Source organism: Hesperophylax consimilis, chromosome 11, assembly GCF_061612785.1.
Source record: "Hesperophylax consimilis isolate HC1 chromosome 11, BYU_Hcon_1.0, whole genome shotgun sequence".
NCBI lineage: Eukaryota > Metazoa > Arthropoda > Insecta > Trichoptera > Limnephilidae > Hesperophylax > Hesperophylax consimilis.
This window is the reverse complement of record NC_142846.1, coordinates 2,610,267-2,630,614: the sequence shown is the minus strand read 5'-3', so window position 1 is coordinate 2,630,614 and position 20,348 is coordinate 2,610,267. Positions and strand designations below refer to the sequence as shown.

Sequence of the window (20,348 nt, the reverse complement as noted above, 5' to 3'; positions counted from 1 at the left end):
TTAAAAAAAAAAACTTTTTTAAACATGAAGTTGGTAATAGATACGCAGATGAAGCAGATCTATTTAACTGCACGGTGTAGGTACAACAAGGCTAAACAATCATATTTTTTCAGTCAGTATTAATTTAACCTAAGTCTACCTATAAGTTTCGCTTGTACTTGTACAGGGTGTAGCAAAACAGACAATGTTTTGAATGCCTGGTACATCCATTTTCAAAAATCGAAAAATAATCATAATTATAAGTTTCACATACAAATCAGTACAAAAATAGAAAAAGGGAGGTTAAGTAGAACAAACAAAAAAAACAAAAAATTAAACAGACAAGGATATACACATAAGCTAAAAGCCAAGGTAGAAATTTACAAGAAGGTACTTACCCACTAATACATTGGTAAAAATAGATTATGCTCGATTACAAATACAGGAGATAGAAAAGGAGAGAAAGAAAGAAACAAGTCAAAATCCAACACGACCAGATACGTATTTTCGTTTATATATGTTTAAAAAAAATATAATATCTATTTCTAATCTGTCTATGTTTTGTATCCAGCTTTTCATTTAAGTTTTAAATGTTAAAATAATTTTGTGAATTTTGAAAGAGATGTTTAAGTGACACCTAATAGATTAAGATCACTCTTTTAATAAATCCTCGGGTATCGATGTGCTGCATAGAAATGGGATACATTTACGTTTTAACAATCTAGAAACTGTGGAAATAAAATCCTAAAAATAAAAAAAAACCAACCGATCTACTTTCACCCTTACCTCCCCCTCGCCCTCACAACCAAAGTTGATGTTGTCTCACCCTCTTCTATGTTTACTATAAATACTCTGTAACTATGTTTTTGATTGAATATGTTTTTATATAATCCTGATGGAGTTCAGGGTGAACTGAAACCGGTTGGTTTTACATATTAAAAGTATATACAATAAGGTTGTATTAAAAATTGACCGATCAGTGGCTGGATGCCACCCAGGCGTAGTGTATTCAACTCCTCGCCTAGCTAAGTCCTCCATCACAACACAAGCAAAATTTTCAGCTTAGTGTGGTGATAGTAGGAGGTTTTCAAATATTGTTAGGTTATTCTTAACCCGGGAATTTTCGCCTTCGTTTTTTGAATTAAAAAAAAAATCACACAATCAAACTTATTATTTTCTACGTATTATAATTATGTATATCCACAAAGTGTTTAAATAATTACAAGTTATCAATAAACTTTATAGATATATTTTCGCTATAAGGAACATAATATCATTTACAAATAACAAAGTTCACCAACTCTGAAACCAAACAATCATTTTATCTATGTTAGCTAGTGACTTTCAGTACGGTATTATTGTTCTTCTATCGCTGTACTTGCTTCAGATTAAAGTTCTTACTGCGATATCAAGTTCAAAATGTCAGTACTCGTTACACTTACTTACTAAACGGATGTGTTACGTCTTATTTAAATTTCAAAAGTAAAAAAAAATGCTTTTCATTATTTTATCTGTTCATTTTTGTGATATTTTAAAAAAATAATTTAATACAATTCTGTGTGCAAAACGTGCGTCCTATCGTATTTCCTTAATGTGCTACATCGACACTCTTATTTTTAATTTATTTAAATTAACTTTATCACTATATACCATTAGCGATATTACGTAACTAGAGGTCACTTTGTATAGTCTAATCATTACTCGATTTACATAAAAATAGAATTTTCACCAAATAAATTTAGTAGGGCAAGTGTGAAAGATACTTTCAGTTTTGCCTTGGTTTAATACCACCATTCAGAATTGAAACATTGCTTGAAATGGCTTTGGCCATGTTTTGTTACCAGATCTGAATAGCCAACTACTTTCACCTTCGTTTTCCATATTTATTTCTCTTCCTCACTACGTTCAGCCTCACAACAATTGAGGATGCCATAGTCTCACTGGCTCCAGACATTTAGGAGCAATTTGGACTCGACTATTCACATTAAAATCAAAATGTCGCTTACTTACGCACCCAGAATTGAATTAATTATATTTCGTACATTTTAGTAAAGTTTTACCGGTATCGACAAAAAAAGATATTCGTTACTTAGCTTGTACGTTAACAGACATTTCGGAAGTAAAATCCGTGCAGTGCTCTGAGAGTGGTTCACTCACTGTCAGTTGACAGTACCTGTGACGCGATGTTGGGTCAGCAAGTATGTCGCCTGTCAGCGGAAGTGCTGGGTTCCGGAAGGCTGCTGGCGACCGGAAATGGAAGGTTCTACCGGATGGGTGGCGCGGTGTGCGTGCGCAGGTCCTCTGTCTTTGAGACCAGAAAGGCGTCGCCGGAAGTGGTGCCAGGCGAGGTGAGCAAGAATTAATGTATCCCCCTCTTGCACACACCTAAATCGGCTCAATCAGAAAACAATGCTTTAAACAACTCTAATTCTTGATATACAACACGGTAGATGAGTCCTTCAATGTAAATTCGTGATATACAACACGATAGATGAGCCCTTCAATATAAATTCGTGATATTCAACACGGTAGATGAGCCCTTCAATGTTAATTCGTGATATACAACACGGTAGATGAGCCCATCAATGTAAATTCGTGATATACAACACGATAGATGAGCCCATCAATGTAAATTCGTGATATACAACACGGTAGATGAGCCCTTCAATATAAATTCGTGATATACAACATGGTAGATGAGCCCATCAATGTAAATTCGTGATATACAACACGGTAGATGAGCCCTTCAATGTAAATTCGTGATATACAACGCGGTAGATGAGCCCTTCAATGTAAATATTTAATTTAGGAATAACTTACTATGAAGGTTATACCCGTTAATGTAATATGTCATTGAAGAAGAAGATAATAATAATAAATATAAAATAAACATGAAACAAAACAAGACACAGAAAATAAAAAAGAAAACGATCACAACTAGGAATCGAACCCATGATCTTTTGTCTTTATAGGTCCCAATGGTCGAGTGGTTAAGACGCCTGTCCCGTTATCTAAATTATCTCTTTCTTATTGTGTTTCATATTTTACAATGATAAATATTAAATGCTTGTCCAGCTTGGACTACAGTAACCATTCATTGCATGACCAAACCTCTGCCATGACATTCTCACCCCAACTATTTCGCTACGTTTGGTAACTTAGCAAGTGTGCCCGGGTTCATGGGGTCGGAGTTATCTGATGCGTCTGCCCACCTGTAGTGGGCCGGCTCGGGAGAGGCCGATTGAGGGAGACTTCTTTGACCTGTCCAGCCCGACTCTCTCGACCCAACGCAGGGAGAGTGTTGGATTCATACTGTACATCCTGACAACAAAAGTTCCTCTACTTAAAAATTACGTTCCACACAGCATCCCCATAGCCGATATAAGCCCTGGTGGAAATTAATTTCCTCAATGCTACCACAGTACTAGTAGGTTTTTTTTATTTTTTATTGTTCTTCAAAGTACAATCCCATTAACCCGCAATTAAGCAGTTTGTCAACAGGATGTTCATGTTCAATTACAATATAACATATTTTCATAATATTATTACTTATCACAATACAACTTATACATCATATTTATCACCAACCACTGCCATAATCAAAAGTATTACTAATACAGAGTATCTTTGCTTAGTAGCCATGTTTTCAGCATATATCTGAATCTCTGAGGTAATTTGCATTTTTTTATATTGCTTGGTAACATGTTGAATATTTTGGGCACGTTGTATTTCAGGGTTCGCTGTCCGTATTTATTGTTATGTTTTGGTACAAGCATTCCTTCATTTTTTGTGAACCTAGTATTATGTTCATGTTCCACTTTCCTCTTATATTCAGAGTCAGATATATGCTGAATCAATATTTTGTGCCATATAAGGCCTGTACCGGTAAGACAGTCAAGTTCCGATACAATAATGATATGTTTCGCCTCTGTGAAAATATCTGTTTTGGAACTAGTAATTTAATCATAGAATTTTGTACTAATTGTATGTAATTTAAGTTAATTTTGCAAGAGTGTCCCCATGTGGTTATTCCATATCGTAAAGTAGATTCTGCAAGTGATAAGTAAATTATTTTTAAAATATTCACAGGAACGAAACATTTCAATTTGTACAGTTTACCCACTATCGCCCTCAGCCTTTTACAAATTTTGTATATTTGCAAGTCCCATTTAAAGTTGCAATCAACAGTCACTCCCAAATAAACATATTCACTAACAAGTTCAATACTATCGCATTTGCAGTTCTGCAAAATACATGCAAAATTGTGGGATATTATTTAAGGCTTATTCAGAACTGAAGCATGTGGATATCGTATGTGCATCAATTTGGTTTTTTGGTATTTATGATTAGGCCTGTGTCGTGTGACCATTTTATCAGGGACGTAAAGTCATACTGCATATATTTAATACCATTAGATAATTGATCATCAGATATAACAAGAGCAGTGTCGTCTGCGTATACAAAATGTAAGAACCTTAAATTATATGAGCTAAGTTTGTTTTTAGCAGTGTTTACCTAATAAATAAATAAATTAATGTGGTTATTGGTAATCGAAAGGGCCCATATTATCAGTGGCTAGATAAATATTATTCACTGGAAACTAATTATAATATAAATATTGTATTTCTTATAGACATAACATATATGTTTCCACGCAAGTTTAATCTTTAACCTCTGTTCGTTGATTAATCTCAAGAATTATGGCACATTAGTTGATTGATGGCAGATTTGCATGTGTTTGTATGCAAGAGACCCATGACCCATTTACTCTTTCCTGACAAAGATGATGTAGGCCACCAGGGAAATTATTTTCCTCAGGGCCTCTGTGTGGGGTCAACTTTAAAACAAAAGGTAATTTATCAAGTTAGAAATAATGCAAATCGAACAGTCCTATTGCCCACCATCTGGTTATATTTAATACAACTCATTAAAATACCCCTAAATATTTGCAACGTAAAACTATCGATCATTGAAAAGCCTTTACAATTCTTAGATCTTTTTGGGTGGGATAACCTTCAGTATTTTATATCAGTGGCTAAAACCAATTTAGTTAGTTAGGGATCATGTTTCAGTAAGTTTGCACTATTTAAGTTCTGAATTAAACCTTCAATGAACATAAAACACTTGGAGCTAGTATTTATTCCCTGTACCATAAACTAAGGACGCGATAAACTTCAACTAATCTATTGTCCTAACCCGTGGTAAAAAATAATGGACGTTAGTATTATTTTGACTCTGCTGTGTCAGTGTTTACTATGATGGAATAAGAGATATCGGGTGCAGTTAAAGTGTAGAAAATTTCATCAAGATATATACTCGTACATCAACGCAAAATAAAGTATTATTAATTCTAATGTCATCAATAATATAGGTGAACTTCTGGGGTAAAGCGAAATGATATACAATTTATTTCTGATCAATAAACAATATATTTTGTTGGTTAATAAATACAAATTAAATGGTTTCATCAATAACCGCAAATTCACTTTGAAGTGTCATTTTAATTTAAATAAGATAAATAACTTTAAATGTACCACTATTTAATAAAAATAATCGACATGTTTCTAAAGCAATGGTTACTTCGTTTCAATGTCTTTGTCTAGGGGTGCGAAATATTGTACTGCACTTTTATCCAGACGAATAAACCTTTGGTTTCGAAACACGTCGATTATTTTGATTAAATAGTGGTAAAAATATTTTTTAAATGTTTGTGGAAAAGCTATGTTAATAAACTCACTCTGCCTCAAGAGGAAAATGGGTTTTGAAGTACTCAGTAAGCTTTGTATTTTTGTCGTGGTTCTGAATACAGTCTTGATGCTTTCTTTTCTCAATATCTCGGTAATTCTATCCGTTGCATTGTGAACATAAGCCAAGAAAGCGCAACCTTTTGGCTCTTGTTCAATTACGTACAGACTTTCTCAATGCCTCACGAGATTACTGCAGATGCAAACAGGATCTGCAGATTTGATAAGTAGGCTTACGAAGGTTAGGGGTTAGGTTACTGAGGAAGGAGATATTCTTGTCAGTTTTTACGTAGGATCTCTTTTCACTAATATGCCTCTAGAAAATTCCATGACAAGGTTCGAGGAAGATATTTGTAATCTTTTTGAAAATTGCCTGAAAAATACTTTGCATTCCAGGTTGAACTTTTTGAGCAAGTGGAAGGAGTTGCGATGGGCAGTTCGTTATATAATCAGTCCATTAATTCTTCTGTGCTGTTTTTGTTTTTGTTTATCGCAATTCTGCTTCGTAATTTGTAAAATAGTTAATAAAATTCACTGAAAAAGCCGGGCATTATGCAACAAGAAATAATTAGTATTTATTACATCCATCCATCCAGACCAAACTCACAATATCACTCGCCGCTCTGATGTGTTTGTTATTTCGTCACAAGTCAATGTTTTTATTTGTTGTTGTTATACTGACCCCACGATAAGGTCTTCGTATTGACATGAATCCGTTCAAACATCATCTTTATTTAATAATAATATTGGTATCTTAAACATATATAGACCGGAATCGTTATCTTATTAACAACCTATTAAAGTAATTCTTGAAATATTATCAGCCTTTCAATATCTTAGCATACATATCTGCTTCCTAGTTTTAATCACAAGTTTGAAGTCTATCGACAATATTATCACTATAGTAAAATATTTAAAACCTTTCGAAGATTGCATTTAAGTAAACAATTCATATCATTAAAAATAAGGTTTTCGTAGGTACTCTATATTTTCAATTTTCGACCTAAGTTGCGCCATCACGGCTAGAAGCCAATTTCAAAGAAAAAAAACTGATTAAACTGTTTAACTGGTTTAACTGAGGGTTGAGCCTTCCTACCCAGGGACTGGAGTCAACCGTGCTAACAACTAAGCCAAATCTCAATTGGGTAGTACCTACATTTATTTCGAAAGTGAATTGCAGTAATGTCATTGACGAAATGCGAAAATATTGAGATTTTCATAAGGACGTGTTCCGACATCGTCATTTACTAGAAGCATATCAGAAAATCTGTGAATTCATTAAGGCCTGCAATCCTGTTCTTAACCGGATTCCCAATAATATGAATAGATTCTAAATAAACTAGCAATATTCATTTTTCCGTCAAATCGAAAAATCCGTCTAAACTGTTTGTACGTAAATCCATAACTATTTACTACGTATCCTATAATCGATTCCGCTAATGCGTTATATTTACAATATAAAATATATTTGTTAACAACTTTTTAACGGTGATAAAATTTCGATAATATGGTTCTTAATCTATTACATATAATAGCTGATGTGTACCCGGCGTTATTCAACTTTTCTCTACATTAAATAAATATATTATGCATGTTTTACATACATAAATCTTTCGAAATAAATTTTCTAAATTATAATGAAAACCCTATCAAAATCCGTTGCGTAGTTTAGAAAAACTAAGCGCACAAACAGGCAGACGCTGATATCAAATTTATTTTTTACTATTTAGAAATGACGAAATGTGAAAATGTTAGGATTTTTATGAACACATCGACATTTTCACATCGTGACAATACAATGGTATTTTACTGAAAGTTTATCAGGAAACCTATTAATTCACTCGTTAAGGGCCTGTAATCCTGTTTTTAACCAGATTACGAATAACTCGAAGAGATTCTCAATAAATCAGTAATTTTTCTCCGTGTACGTAATAATCGATTTTTGTCTACTTACAATTCAAAGGCCATAAACATAAAATGAAGTCAAGATGAAATGACAAAACTAAATCGATCTACAAATCTATCCGTTCAGTTAGGTGTCGCTACTTTATTAGATATTGCACGGATAAAAATTAGTATTGCTAATTTGTTCATAAATTATTGGTAAACTGGTTGAAAACGAAATTACACAAGATCCCAGCTAATTTTGAACAAGAACTCGTATCTTCTCTGACCGTGACCGTTTGGTCCTCGGTTAGGGCTATGACCAGTTATTATTATTAAAAGCATAAGACAAATATGCTTATTTTGCGTGTTGATTTGTAATCTGTTATCACAGATACTCTGGGCAAGGGTCAAGGGATGATATAGGATGTTACCTCATACAGGACCCTACCGAGATACAGGCTGGGTTCTCATTGCCTCGCAAAACCTGGTCCGCCATCAATAGGTTAAGGTGCTCCCATAGCCGCTGTGCCCACATGATGCACAGATGGGGTCTTAAAGAGTCGGCGATGTGTGAATGTGGTGCGATACAGACCACCGAACATGTGGTCAACGAATGACCGCTCCATTTTATTCCCCGGCGGGATTGATGAGGTTCAATGGCGACGCCTGAGGTCCTAGACTGGCTCATAGACCTAGATATTCCCCTCTGACCCTCTTACCATACGAAAGAAGAAGAAGGATGTTATATTCCCTTAATTTTACCTAATTATTGAGCATTTCTTTAGATTAAACTAGCAAACAGATCACATTTTGAAAACTAGGTTTATTTTCAATTTATTCGTTTATGTTTAGCAATTCTTTAAACTTACCGAAATTTTGATTGAACTAACCAATTTAAATCTGTGAAATAATCGTGAATTATTGTTTGGTGTTTTCCTAACTTCAATGATACAGAGCAAAATTTGAATAGTAAATAACATGAAAACAGTTCTGGAAAACTTTTCAAAATGTCCAGTCTGTTTAACATCACGAGTTTTTGTTTTTTCATTAAGGCGAAGCACTACGAACTAGTGAAAAATCATGTGGTTGCTTTGAAAATTAGATCGTTTAGAAAGATTTCAGATGCTTTAATTAAATTCTGCAATTAGAACCCATCTTGGCCTTTGGCATACTCACGCAAAGCCTAGAAAAACTGGTTTAAAGTTCAAAATATGTTTTTTTGGATAACGTGGCAAATTAAATTCTTTGGAAAATTATCCTAAAACATTTATATATTTGTGCCTGAACTTTGCAAAATATAATTTATATACAAATTCACCTTCCCTATCTACTTGATTTTAAATGATGGTCTAAAACACCCTTGAAGGGTGAAAGCCAGGAAAATGTGTAAAAAAAAAATAAGAGCAGGCGGCTGGTGTTAAGCGGGAATTTAAACCTAATCGCCATTTATATAAGGAGTGTTATTGTTAGGAGGTGCATAAATACGATGGAAATTTAAATCTTTTTAACAAACTAATTGCCATATGAAAATAATATTTTTTCCTATTCATTCTCAGGCCTAGACAAAATAATAATATCATGTCATCAAATATTCCAGCTTGACATTAAGTTTCAATTTCGGATATTAGCCGTATTCGAACATTTGTCAAAATAAAACACAGCTTTTTATAAAACACAAAGCCGATGAACTGTTCCATATTATGAGTTTACAAGCATGCAGGGTGTCCGGGGGTAAAGTGCGCTAACTTCGGGAGGTGATACTACTTGAAAGTAGAAGTAAAATAGGCAAATATTTTTTTCGAAATTCCAATGTTTATTTTCCCATGCAAAAATTTATTTTTCAACGAAGATTTTTTTGTGTTCCCATTCAAGCAATTCAACTTTTAACCTAAAAAATACCTTAAAACAGTTGAATTTCTAAAAAGGTTTTTCATCTTTTTTACTTCTAAAATCACGTAGAATCATCCCCGAAGTTAGCGCACTTTACCACCGGACACCCTATATTTAAACACAATATGAAAACATATGCAGTTTTTTTTATAAATCGCCTATAAAGGTTATTTCCATCATTTTCTTTCATTTCATATTTTATAAAATCCTTTTTTTTTTTGGAAAACCTTGTACGGATGACTGGTGTTTGTCTTTTTTATAAGTTAAGTTATACTAGGGGTTTATGGTAACTATATATATATATATATATATATATATATATATAAATTATGTCCATTATGTCTGATCATGATAGATAGACTTGGAGGTGTAATGACTTTATAAAGATGTATCATTTGGTGACAGATATAGATATATAAGTAAGTTATCTCTTTATATATCTCTTTATACCATTATGTCTGACCATGATAGATAGACTTGGAGGTGTAATGACTTTATAAAGATGTATCATTTGGTGACAGATATAGATATATAAGTAAGTTATCTCTTTATGTATCTCTTTATACCATTATGTCTGACCATGATAGATAGACTTGGAGGTGTAATGAGTTTATAAGTACGTATCATTTGGTGACAGATATACCACCACGTAGCCCGCGTGATTAAAAATATCAGAAAATGTCTATTTTTGAGGTTCTTTTCCTTTTGTCCTTGCTAGATATTATACATACGTAATTTTAACGTCGGTACCAAGAGTTTAATGGGATTGATAATAACTGTTTGAGTCTTGAATCTCTCATAATTACCAATTGCCACAGTCAAGTTATTTGTGATTCATAGCTCCATAACACTGAAGATTTATTAAATCGATAGATGTGTACTGTGGGGGTGTCTGTGCCGAAGTTAAGCTCAGTTTCACCTTACTTCCAGTGAAATTGATCAAACCTTTTCAAATATAGAAATACTTATTTTATAAGCAATAATTATTAGCCTGAAACACTCATCCACATTGAAAAATCTCCTGATAAAAGATACATGATGCCAACGGGACTTGAACCCGTGTCCTTTCGATTTCCGGTCGACAGCTCATGTATCTTTTATCAGGAGATTTTTCAATGTGGATGAGTGTTTTAGGCTAATATTTATTGTTTATAAAATATTGTTACCCTTTGTGCTATGCATAAAAAATCTTGTCTTAAACATTAGTTTACCAAAAAAATAATAACAGAAATCCTTGTTTGTTTACTTTTTCAAATAAATGTAATAATTACACCGGCTTAAGAGTTGAAAGGTCTTAATCTCTCCGGCTAATTTGTTCGGTTATGGGAACAAACTTCTGTTGTCGGTGAAGTCAATTTGTTCGCTTCTCGGAACAGCTATCATGGTCTCACAGAAATTTTTGTATTTCCCTTACTGTCATGGTGATAAATTATGATCTAAACGGTGTTAGAAAGGAAAAAACTTCCACGATGTATGTTAAAAAAAAAAATAATTAAACGCAGAAGATTTAAAAACACGCCTCTACGAAAGCAAAGGTTCCGACCGCAATTCGACAAAATTTAATTAACTCTGTGTTAAATTTTTTTACATTTGTCTAGTGAAATATATATTTCTTTTTTCGTTATCAATCATTTTAGTTCAATGTTTACACGAAGTTTATAAGGTGTACCATTTTTTTTTGCAATATTTTTTTTTTATTTAAAAACCGATATGTTTATTTCTAATAATAAATTTTGAAAGGAGATTTTATTCACCTTTCAAAAACAGTGTTTGGTTATCGGTTATGTTCATAAATATTCCATTTATTTGGATTTTATCGCAAAACAGAAAAGCACACAAATTGGGTGACCGGATAAATCATCAAAATGATAATCCATCACATCTTCAAAAAGTTATATAAATTCATGGAAAGTGATGAACCAAATTTTTATTAACTGGATTAAGTAGGTTAGGTTAGGTTAGGTTTAAAATTATTTTTTTTAATCGTTTCTAATGACTTTATATCACTTTTCAAATGTGTGTTGAATTGTCACTGTGTTGAGTTATCATGGAACCCAAAAATTGAAACCGTTTTTATGAAATATAACGTTCAATATTCTAGAGTGCCACAATTTTCTTTCAAATCGGTTCAGATAACCTTTCTAGGGATTTATTGTACAGCGCTCCGTGATTACCGCAGTCTAGTCCTTATCCCAGGTAAGTATGGAGTACCTACCGAAAACTGGCGGAGTTAATTGCCGTAACTAGCAGCAGGTGTCGCAGGTAGTCGGTAGTTACGAGAGTCCTCTCGCTGGGCACAAGAGCTGTAACTCCATTCAAACTTCGGATGGTGAGCTCGGTGGCAAGGTGCTGCTAGTTAACCGATTATTGTTCTAGAAAAGCAATTTCCTGAGCAATACAACATACTCTCGAAGAAAACGGATATCTGAATTGAAATACCCAAGACGTCGTAAAGGTTCAAAATTAGACCCAAAAAACCATATAAAATCACTACGAAAGAAAGCTTGTAAACTTGAAAACAAAAATTCTATCAAATTTTTAAAGGAATCTTATAATATCGTAGCGTCATAATAAAATATATTTATTTCGGTGGTGTGTCTCTCCTGTGTAACTCTGGTTCAATGATCTCTGGAACTAGATATAAAAAAAACCATTTAAATTCATTACAAAAGAATGCTTGCAAACTTATAATTAGAAGTAATAAAATTTGAAAATTCGTAACATGACCATCAAAAATACTGATTTCTGCTGTGTCCGTCCTGTGTAACTCTGGTGCAATGATCTCTGGAACTCGTATTTGCTTTGAAGCTATGTGACATTTTAAAAATTGGAACAGATCAATGAATTATTCAAACAAACGAAAAATAATTTTATTTAATAATAATTTAGAATGTTCCGTAATTTTTCACGGGTCTGCGCTAGTCATATAATATTCGCAGTCAAATTTCCGTGGCTATTTCAAAATCACAAAGCTGTCGTCAATGCTTTGAGAACTGCCAAATACTTTTTTTTCTCGAATATTTTGATCAATCGTTGAACCAGCAGTACTCGAAGAGAATAGCCTATACTCAGGCCCTGAACAATTTCTTGCAATGGTAATTTTGTTCCTTCTCCCTCTATATATAGATTTTTATTTACACAAGTCGCATCTAGTTTGTTATTTATCGATGCCTTACAATTAGATATAACTATTGTGTATATTAGTTTGTACTGCTTGGCTCACTCTGGTGAACAATTAAACCGATCTTAACACCGTCATAAGATATTTAGTGTAGTTGGTACAACACCTTCTACGCGCGACAGGTATAAGCGATCTTTTACGACATTACATTTAAATGAAGTAGATATTGCGGTGTTAAAATCACCTTGAAAAGCAATCATGTTTACAATCAATTCTCGTCACTTTGAGAGACTAACTTTTCTACTAGTATTAGTGATAAAAATTTCGTGTATAATATTTTGAGTATATGTCAAACCATGATACACCAATAATATTTAGTGTCTAAATTTTTCAGCTCGACAGTCTGGATGACCGCATCGCCCGAAGACAGTCCTCCTTCGGAGAAAGGTCCCAGCTGAAGTACGCCAAGAGGCTGGTCATCAAGTTGGGCAGCGCAGTAATCACCAGGGAGGACTATAACGGCATAGCGCTGGGCCGACTGGCTTCCATCGTGGAACAGGTAACGGAATAGTAATACAATCCTTATGCAAGATGTAATACGGCTGCTATTCGCGACTGTACAAATAGCAAAATTGTGAGGAACAAGGTCGTGAGAGCACTTACGTTTCTTTAAGACCCCGTATTCCAAATTTCTACCGACATTTAAGGCAATGCCATACGTAGTAATGCAAAATCATGTGTTTTTGGTTTGAAAATTTCGTCGCCTAGAAATGTTTCAGAAGCTTTAAATAAATACTGCGAGTAGAATACATCTTGGCCTTTAAAATAATCGTGTATTTTTTAGATAAGTCTTTTTATAAGCCCGGAAAAAAATAATGTATAAGGCCTATGAAAACTGCTTTAAAGTTCAAAATCTCCTGCTTACGAACCCATTTTCGGTTACGATTTTATTATATAATGTGGAAAATTAATTTATTTATAAAATGATCGGAAAAAAATTAAATATTTATGCCTGAACATCCACAAAATAAAATAAAAGGCACTTTTTGGCCATGTTTTTTTCTTGCATAAATGAAAAAAGGCGGATGGTGTTAAGCGGGAATTTAAACCTTATCACCATCTACGTAACGGTCGTTATTGATAGCGGCTCAATTTAAAATATTACACGACGTAGTGCATCGCCTTAACATACTTACTTCCCTTGAACACTTATAGTCTTTCAGCGTTGATATAGCTAAACTGGGAAGAGGGTCGTATATTGCTCGGGTTAAATCGCTACTCATAACAATATGCATGCCTTTTTAGACTGACAGCATTTTATTCCAAACCTCAAAAACACGGTCATTTTCGAATTTCGCGTTTTGTTGCCAACTTAACGTTTCTACAGATATCATTGATCCGATCTGTTTTTATTTGCATTGAAATCCCTCTAATTCGATTATGCTATCGCATTTGCTTTGGTAAACCGATATTTCCATAGAAAATATCCCTCCAATAGTGCTGCAAATAAGTATCACTGCTTTTTTTACATTTTCATTAACTCGTTCAGGAATTCTTCATATTGCCGGCGCTATCCCAGCTATCACGACTCTATATTGAGGGGCCAGCCGATATAAATCTGACAGCTATATAGCCGGTAGACGCAACCGCAGCGGGTATGATTAACGTTTTCCAGAATCCCGACCTTATACGCCCGTATAATATTTATACCTCGATTATGAAAGACCTTTAAAGTTCTTAAGGCGAAGCTTAATGCTAAATCACTATTTTGATTAATCTTTATAACGACTTGGTGTACGTTATGAATACCAAAAAATATGCTTTAGATAAATTGCAAGTTATACTATCACTTCGCTTGAGTAGAATACAAATAAAAAATACATTACTCAATAAAAAATATAAATATAAACTACTAAAAAAACATTTTTTCAACAGAAATGTGTGTACGCGTAAAGGAAACAATTTTAAAAAATCAGTATTTTACCTAAGATTATCTGTGATTAACTTTTTTGTTTTCTTGTAAAATTATTTACAAAATAAATAAAAACCACTTTTTGCTTCAAATCGAACATTTGTAAACTCCGTTTGTCAAGGGATTTTAATGCCTATTACCTACAATATAAGGTATACCAAGAATACGCACATTTTTGGCTTGTAGCTTCCTCTTAAAAAAATAAATGTTATTTTTTAAATCTATCTCCATTCAGATGCCAAGTTGAAAAATTAATTATATAAAATTCCCGCGGTAGAAAAAAAAACAAAAATTATTATAAGAAAAGACGGTTGGTTCTATTTAAAATGCTGCAGGTATGAAAAAATGTCTCAGTGTTTCTTTACTTTCTTCGTACATCCAATACGCCTAATGCTACTTAACTCAGTTGTCGAGAGATTTTGCTTTATTTTACGTAAATAAATTTTATTAGCGCGCTCCCTCTTTCATTCGTATTTACATATCCCCCTTTGGAACCATCTTTTTCTATTCAAACGCTTATAACGTTGTCTTAATCAATGCCTAACATGATTCCATTAGTGTTGAAGAGATCGGATGATAAGACAGGACTGTAGTTTTTGTAGGCTTGATGAATGCGGTATTCAGAATTACACTGCATGCTCCTATTGCACCTTTGTGGTTGTAGTTGCTAGAATTCAAGGAAACTTTTGTTATAAAAAAGAGACAAGGAGTAACCAAAAATGTGTCCGGTGGCCATTATATTGTTTTATGAAGCTTGCTTTTGATGAACGAAAATAGAAGAAAGGCGCCTTGAGCAAGCAACTAGAATGCACATATTGTAAATTTGTCCAATCTTGAGTAATATGATAAATTTTCTCATGTCCTGCCACAGTTTTTACAAGATGATATCTTTTAATCTATTAAAAATATTTATAAGAATTTTATGAACATGTTTTGAGCTCGTAAAACTATGTCAATTATTGGGCTTAGAGGCACCCAATGCAATAACGTTGTGAGATTATTATCTTATCATATTTGATACATCGTAATGTGATATTTCTTGTGGATAAAATTTTAAAATTCATATTAAAAAATAGAATATTAAAATAACAACAGCAAAGGAATGGAATACGGTATTCTTTTAATATTTGCAACGTATATGTATTTAGTTTTGTCCTCAAGAAATTTGACGGTAACATATTTTTAAAACTTTATATTATTGTATTTATCATCATATATTCTCTATGGGGTATTAAACATTACCGTTGTACGTTTACGTAGTTGTGATAATGCATATTTTTGAAAAAGGCCTTGATTTTCTAGAATAAGCCACACATTCCTAACGCTGGTTGTGATAAAGACGAAAATTCCTTGTCGCTTCGTCGGAATATTTGGAATTGTGCACAAAATGTCACCATAGCATTTTTTTTTAATTTGTGAAACACGGGTACAAAGTCAAAAAAAATACAGTGTGTGGCAAGCCTACGCACGACGGAAGCGAAACTTTTAGTATTCTTCTCTCTCTCTTTTCATTTCATATTATTATTATTCAGAATGCTGTACATTATAGTTTTAAAAAGCATAAATTTATTTATAGGCGTGTTGTTAACAAATGAACGTTTAACTAGATTCCTAATATTGACATATTTATAAGTAGCATGTGATAAAAAAAAATTAAAAGTTATAGAAATATGGGATTCGAGCCCGGGTCCTGCATAACGAGTGTCGAACGCTCTGCCTCTAGACCACGAGGAGAGGTATCTCGCGCGACGAGAACCGCGTATAACGTGTACTCCTTAATTGACTTTTAACGTGTAAATTTTCGTTTTCAAACACGGCAAATGAATAATATCACATAACGTCTCGTTAACGCTTTATATAGGGTTGAATAGAAGATATATCGGCAGTGTGAAGTCATATCTGTCGTTTTTAAAAATATTTCCGTATATTTGTCCGTTTTGGAAAATATCTATCTTGTTTTAACATTCTCATACCCGTATGGAGTCATAATTTTGAAAACAATTTCTAAATTTTGAAAAAATTAATAATTGGTGTGTTTTTTACTAAAAAAACTTGTCACGCACGTCTGCGAGAATGATTAGTCGCGTTATCGGCCTTGATTAGTAATTTTAATGATTCAAAATAAAAATAATTAATCAAAATACCGAGTGACTCTACCGGCTCGATTTGTAAGCTATATTTCGACAAAAATATCATATAGGTACCGACCGTTAATTCTAGACAATTACTCGAGTGAACACCTGCCGGTCTAGAGTCTCACTAAATGGATTTAGACATTTCGGGAGACTATCGGTTAAAATTAACAAATTTATGTAATTTTTTAGAAAAATATTTTTAAAAATGTAGATATTTTCTTAAATGTATGCCTGACAAAGTCGCAGCACGAGAGCATTTTATCACTTTTCCTCGTTTAAAAAAATCACAAAAAGAAAAAAGTGGGTGTGTCAAGCCTACGCAAGACAGAAGTGAAACTTCTAGTATTCTTCTCTCTTATTATTAGGGCTTTTTTATACTAATTTTCATATATTTATTGGCAGGTAGAGTAGAAATTAATATTGTTTAGCGTTTGCCAACGACCATACCATGTTGAACACACCGGTTCTCGTCCGATCACCGAAGTTAAGCAACATTGGGCGCGGTCAGTACTTGGATGGGTGACCGCTTGGGAACACCGCGTGCCGTTGGCCCATTTTTTATGGTAATTTCATGTTTTTTTTTATTTTTTTATCGTTACTATCATTAATAATATCATAAAATTCTTTAACTTTTCAAGTATGCTACAGGCCTAAAATATTACTTAGTGGATTGATATTATGGTCAACCATTGAAAAAAAAAATTCCTGCAAAGTTATGGATGTAATTACGATCTTTTTCAAGCGCGTATGTAATGATTATTTTTATCAACGTCGCACACACCTTGCTAATGTTTTCAGTATTATTAGGGCTTTTTTATACTAATTTTCATATATTTATTGGCAGGTAGAGTAGAAATTAATATTGTTTAGCGTTTGCCAACGACCATACCATGTTGAACACACCGGTTCTCGTCCGATCACCGAAGTTAAGCAACATTGGGCGCGGTCAGTACTTGGATGGGTGACCGCTTGGGAACACCGCGTGCCGTTGGCCCATTTTTTATGGTAATTTCATGTTTTTTTTTATTTTTTTATCGTTACTATCATTAATAATATCATAAAATTCTTTAACTTTTCAAGTATGCTACAGGCCTAAAATATTACTTAGTGGATTGATATTATGGTCAACCATTGAAAAAAAAAATTCCTGCAAAGTTATGGATGTAATTACGATCTTTTTCAAGCGCGTATGTAATGATTATTTTTATCAACGTCGCACACACCTTGCTAATGTTTTCAGTATTATTAGGGCTTTTTTATACTAATTTTCATATATTTATTGGCAGGTAGAATAGAAATTAATATTGTTTAGCGTTTGCCAACGACCATACCATGTTGAACACACCGGTTCTCGTCCGATCACCGAAGTTAAGCAACATTGGGCGCGGTCAGTACTTGGATGGGTGACCGCTTGGGAACACCGCGTGCCGTTGGCCCATTTTTTATGGTAATTTTATGTTTTTTTTTATTTTTTTATCGTTAACATCATAAAAAATTTTATATCATTCTTTAACTTTTCAAGTATGCTACAGGCCTAAAATATTACTTAGTGGATTGATATTATGGTCAACCATTGAAAAAAAAAAAGGCGTTAAAAACAAAAAAATTATGTGCGATGGCCGAGAATCGAACTCGGATCAACTGCTTGGAAAGCAACTACGCTGACCATTACACCACCAACGCCAGTTGTCGAGATGAGCTAAGAAGCATTTATATTTTACTTCAAAACTTTGACTAGATCAAATGAACTTTAATCGGTCCCGCATTTTCGTTTCGGTCATGAGTTGGTTTTACTCCGGTACTCGAAATTGCATGACGCGGGTAAAGAAGTTTCACTTCAAAAAAAAATAGCTAAAGCGGGGATCAAACCTAGGTTCTTCACGACGACAGTCCGGCGCTCTGCCTCTAGACAGCGAAGCTGAGTTTGGAGAGTGACCTAAACTAGATATATAATATTAGCTAGGCTCCTATAGCGAAATGATGCCGTTTTTCGTGACGGTCATGAGTCGGTTTTACTCCGGTCCTCGAAAATGCATAACGCGCGTAGAGAAGTTTCACTTCAAAAATGTTTTCTTGTCATAATTAGCTAAGAATGATGGATATATTCGTACATACAATTACACGTGATTTTTAAAGTCCTGTTCCATTTTTCAACGTTTTCTTTGCATGTTTAAAGATATGTTATCTTGACTAAAACAACGAACGCAGTTTTTGTTGCATTTTTTTCCATTTGATTATGCATTGAGCTTTGCTATGGAATACTCTGCGGAGAGCCGGAACGAATTCAAAGGCTTGGTTTCTTCGAAGGTTTCCTGATACTCACAATTATTTCCCTGAGGGTTCAACTTTCAATTTATTTCATCCGAATACACAGAGAACTGTGGCTTCGTGCAATATACATTTTTCAGATATGAACTTCTTCTAGTGTTACCAAGACTTTGTAAATATACATTTTTGATTACTTTAGGTTTGCTTTGTCGCATTAGAGTATTATTTTGCTGCACGGTAGAAAATTTTGAAAATTATCTGTCCAAATCTAGACAAGTGAAATGATAAAGTAGATAATGTAGTATTTTACTGGACCACTAGACGATAATTTTCTTATTTTATACTAGCGCAGACCAGTGATAAATCACGGGATATTAAAATATTGTATTTTTTATAAAAGTCATAGTAATATTAAAAAAACTATAATAATTTTTAAAAATTACAACGGTTGAGAACTGAACCCCGATCAACTACGCTGACCATTCTAATATATTTGTGTAATGAAATTAGGTATGTTTTTTTTAATGTTAGTGAAAAAAACTCCAGTGAAAAGTATTAATGCTTAAAAATATATTTTCACACAGATCAATAAACGCTGATTCCAAATACGTATAAAACACCATCACATTAAATCACACCGTTTCCTTTGTACGACAGAATCTGCTGATTCTGACACGTTCTGACATCACAACCAGTCTACGTGAGAAATACATGTATGGTTTATAATGTTTTTTTTTCCGTAGTAATGCAAGTTTTTAAAAACAGGTTAATTGTTTATCAGGTTCGGTTATGGATGTATTTTCGCGCTTTGGTTCAATACAATAAAATTAGCGACGATATGCTAACATTTTTCTTAGGACGGGTAGTTTCGGAGAATTTGAACAATTCATCAAATTTCAACGTTCATTTACGGGTTCTGTGAAAGTCCTATTCAAATTCTGTTATTATATCATTATAGGCTAGTTGCTTGACAGAACTGAAATAAAAACAGATCTTAAAAATATCTTTCAGAGAACTTGAAAATTAACTTTGAAATTTGAAGAATTGTTCAAGTTCTCCGAATTAACCCGTCCTTGTGTTCTTCAATGATAAAAGTCAAAACGCGTCTCGACTCCCACAAAAAATACAGCGCCGGTTGAAAAAAAAGTGGGCTTTTGAGACTGGTGACTGATGACGTCACGGGTCACACACATAGATTTGGTGCGATTTTGGGAAACTCGAAAAATTATTAAAATTAAGTATAACAATAAAAAATACTGGTATTTAAGTTAGGTCATCATTGATAAAAAAATAAAAAGGGACGTTCCATATTACTTACAAATTTTAAAATCACAATCCCAAATTATAATTAT

General features: G+C 33.5%; 1 protein-coding gene and 3 non-coding genes across 5 annotated transcripts in view; all 4 read left to right on the top strand.

Annotated features, from left to right (window-relative positions):
• Window positions 1–1,368: 1,368 nt before the first annotated feature.
• P5CS (Delta[1]-pyrroline-5-carboxylate synthase) overlaps window positions 1,369–20,348 on the top strand; it is a 43,321-nt gene continuing 24,341 nt past the window's right edge. The window contains exons 1-3 of one of the 2 annotated variants that reach the window (XM_089636971.1): window positions 1,369–1,461; window positions 2,029–2,327; window positions 13,016–13,180. In XM_089636971.1, coding sequence (XP_089493097.1) covers window positions 2,163–2,327; window positions 13,016–13,180 — 330 coding nt within the window. In that variant the 5' untranslated portion in view covers window positions 1,369–1,461; window positions 2,029–2,162. Of the gene's footprint in view, window positions 1,462–1,888; window positions 2,328–13,015; window positions 13,181–20,348 lie in introns of both variants that reach the window. The other variant, XM_089636972.1, reaches the window with a different exon arrangement.
• LOC149419657 (5S ribosomal RNA) lies at window positions 17,162–17,280 on the top strand. Its single transcript, XR_016302818.1, has one exon. It is a non-coding gene; the product is annotated as a 5S ribosomal RNA (ribosomal RNA).
• Window positions 17,604–17,722, top strand: LOC149419656 (5S ribosomal RNA). Its single transcript, XR_016302817.1, has one exon. It is a non-coding gene; the product is annotated as a 5S ribosomal RNA (ribosomal RNA).
• LOC149419655 (5S ribosomal RNA) lies at window positions 18,046–18,164 on the top strand. Its single transcript, XR_016302816.1, has one exon. It is a non-coding gene; the product is annotated as a 5S ribosomal RNA (ribosomal RNA).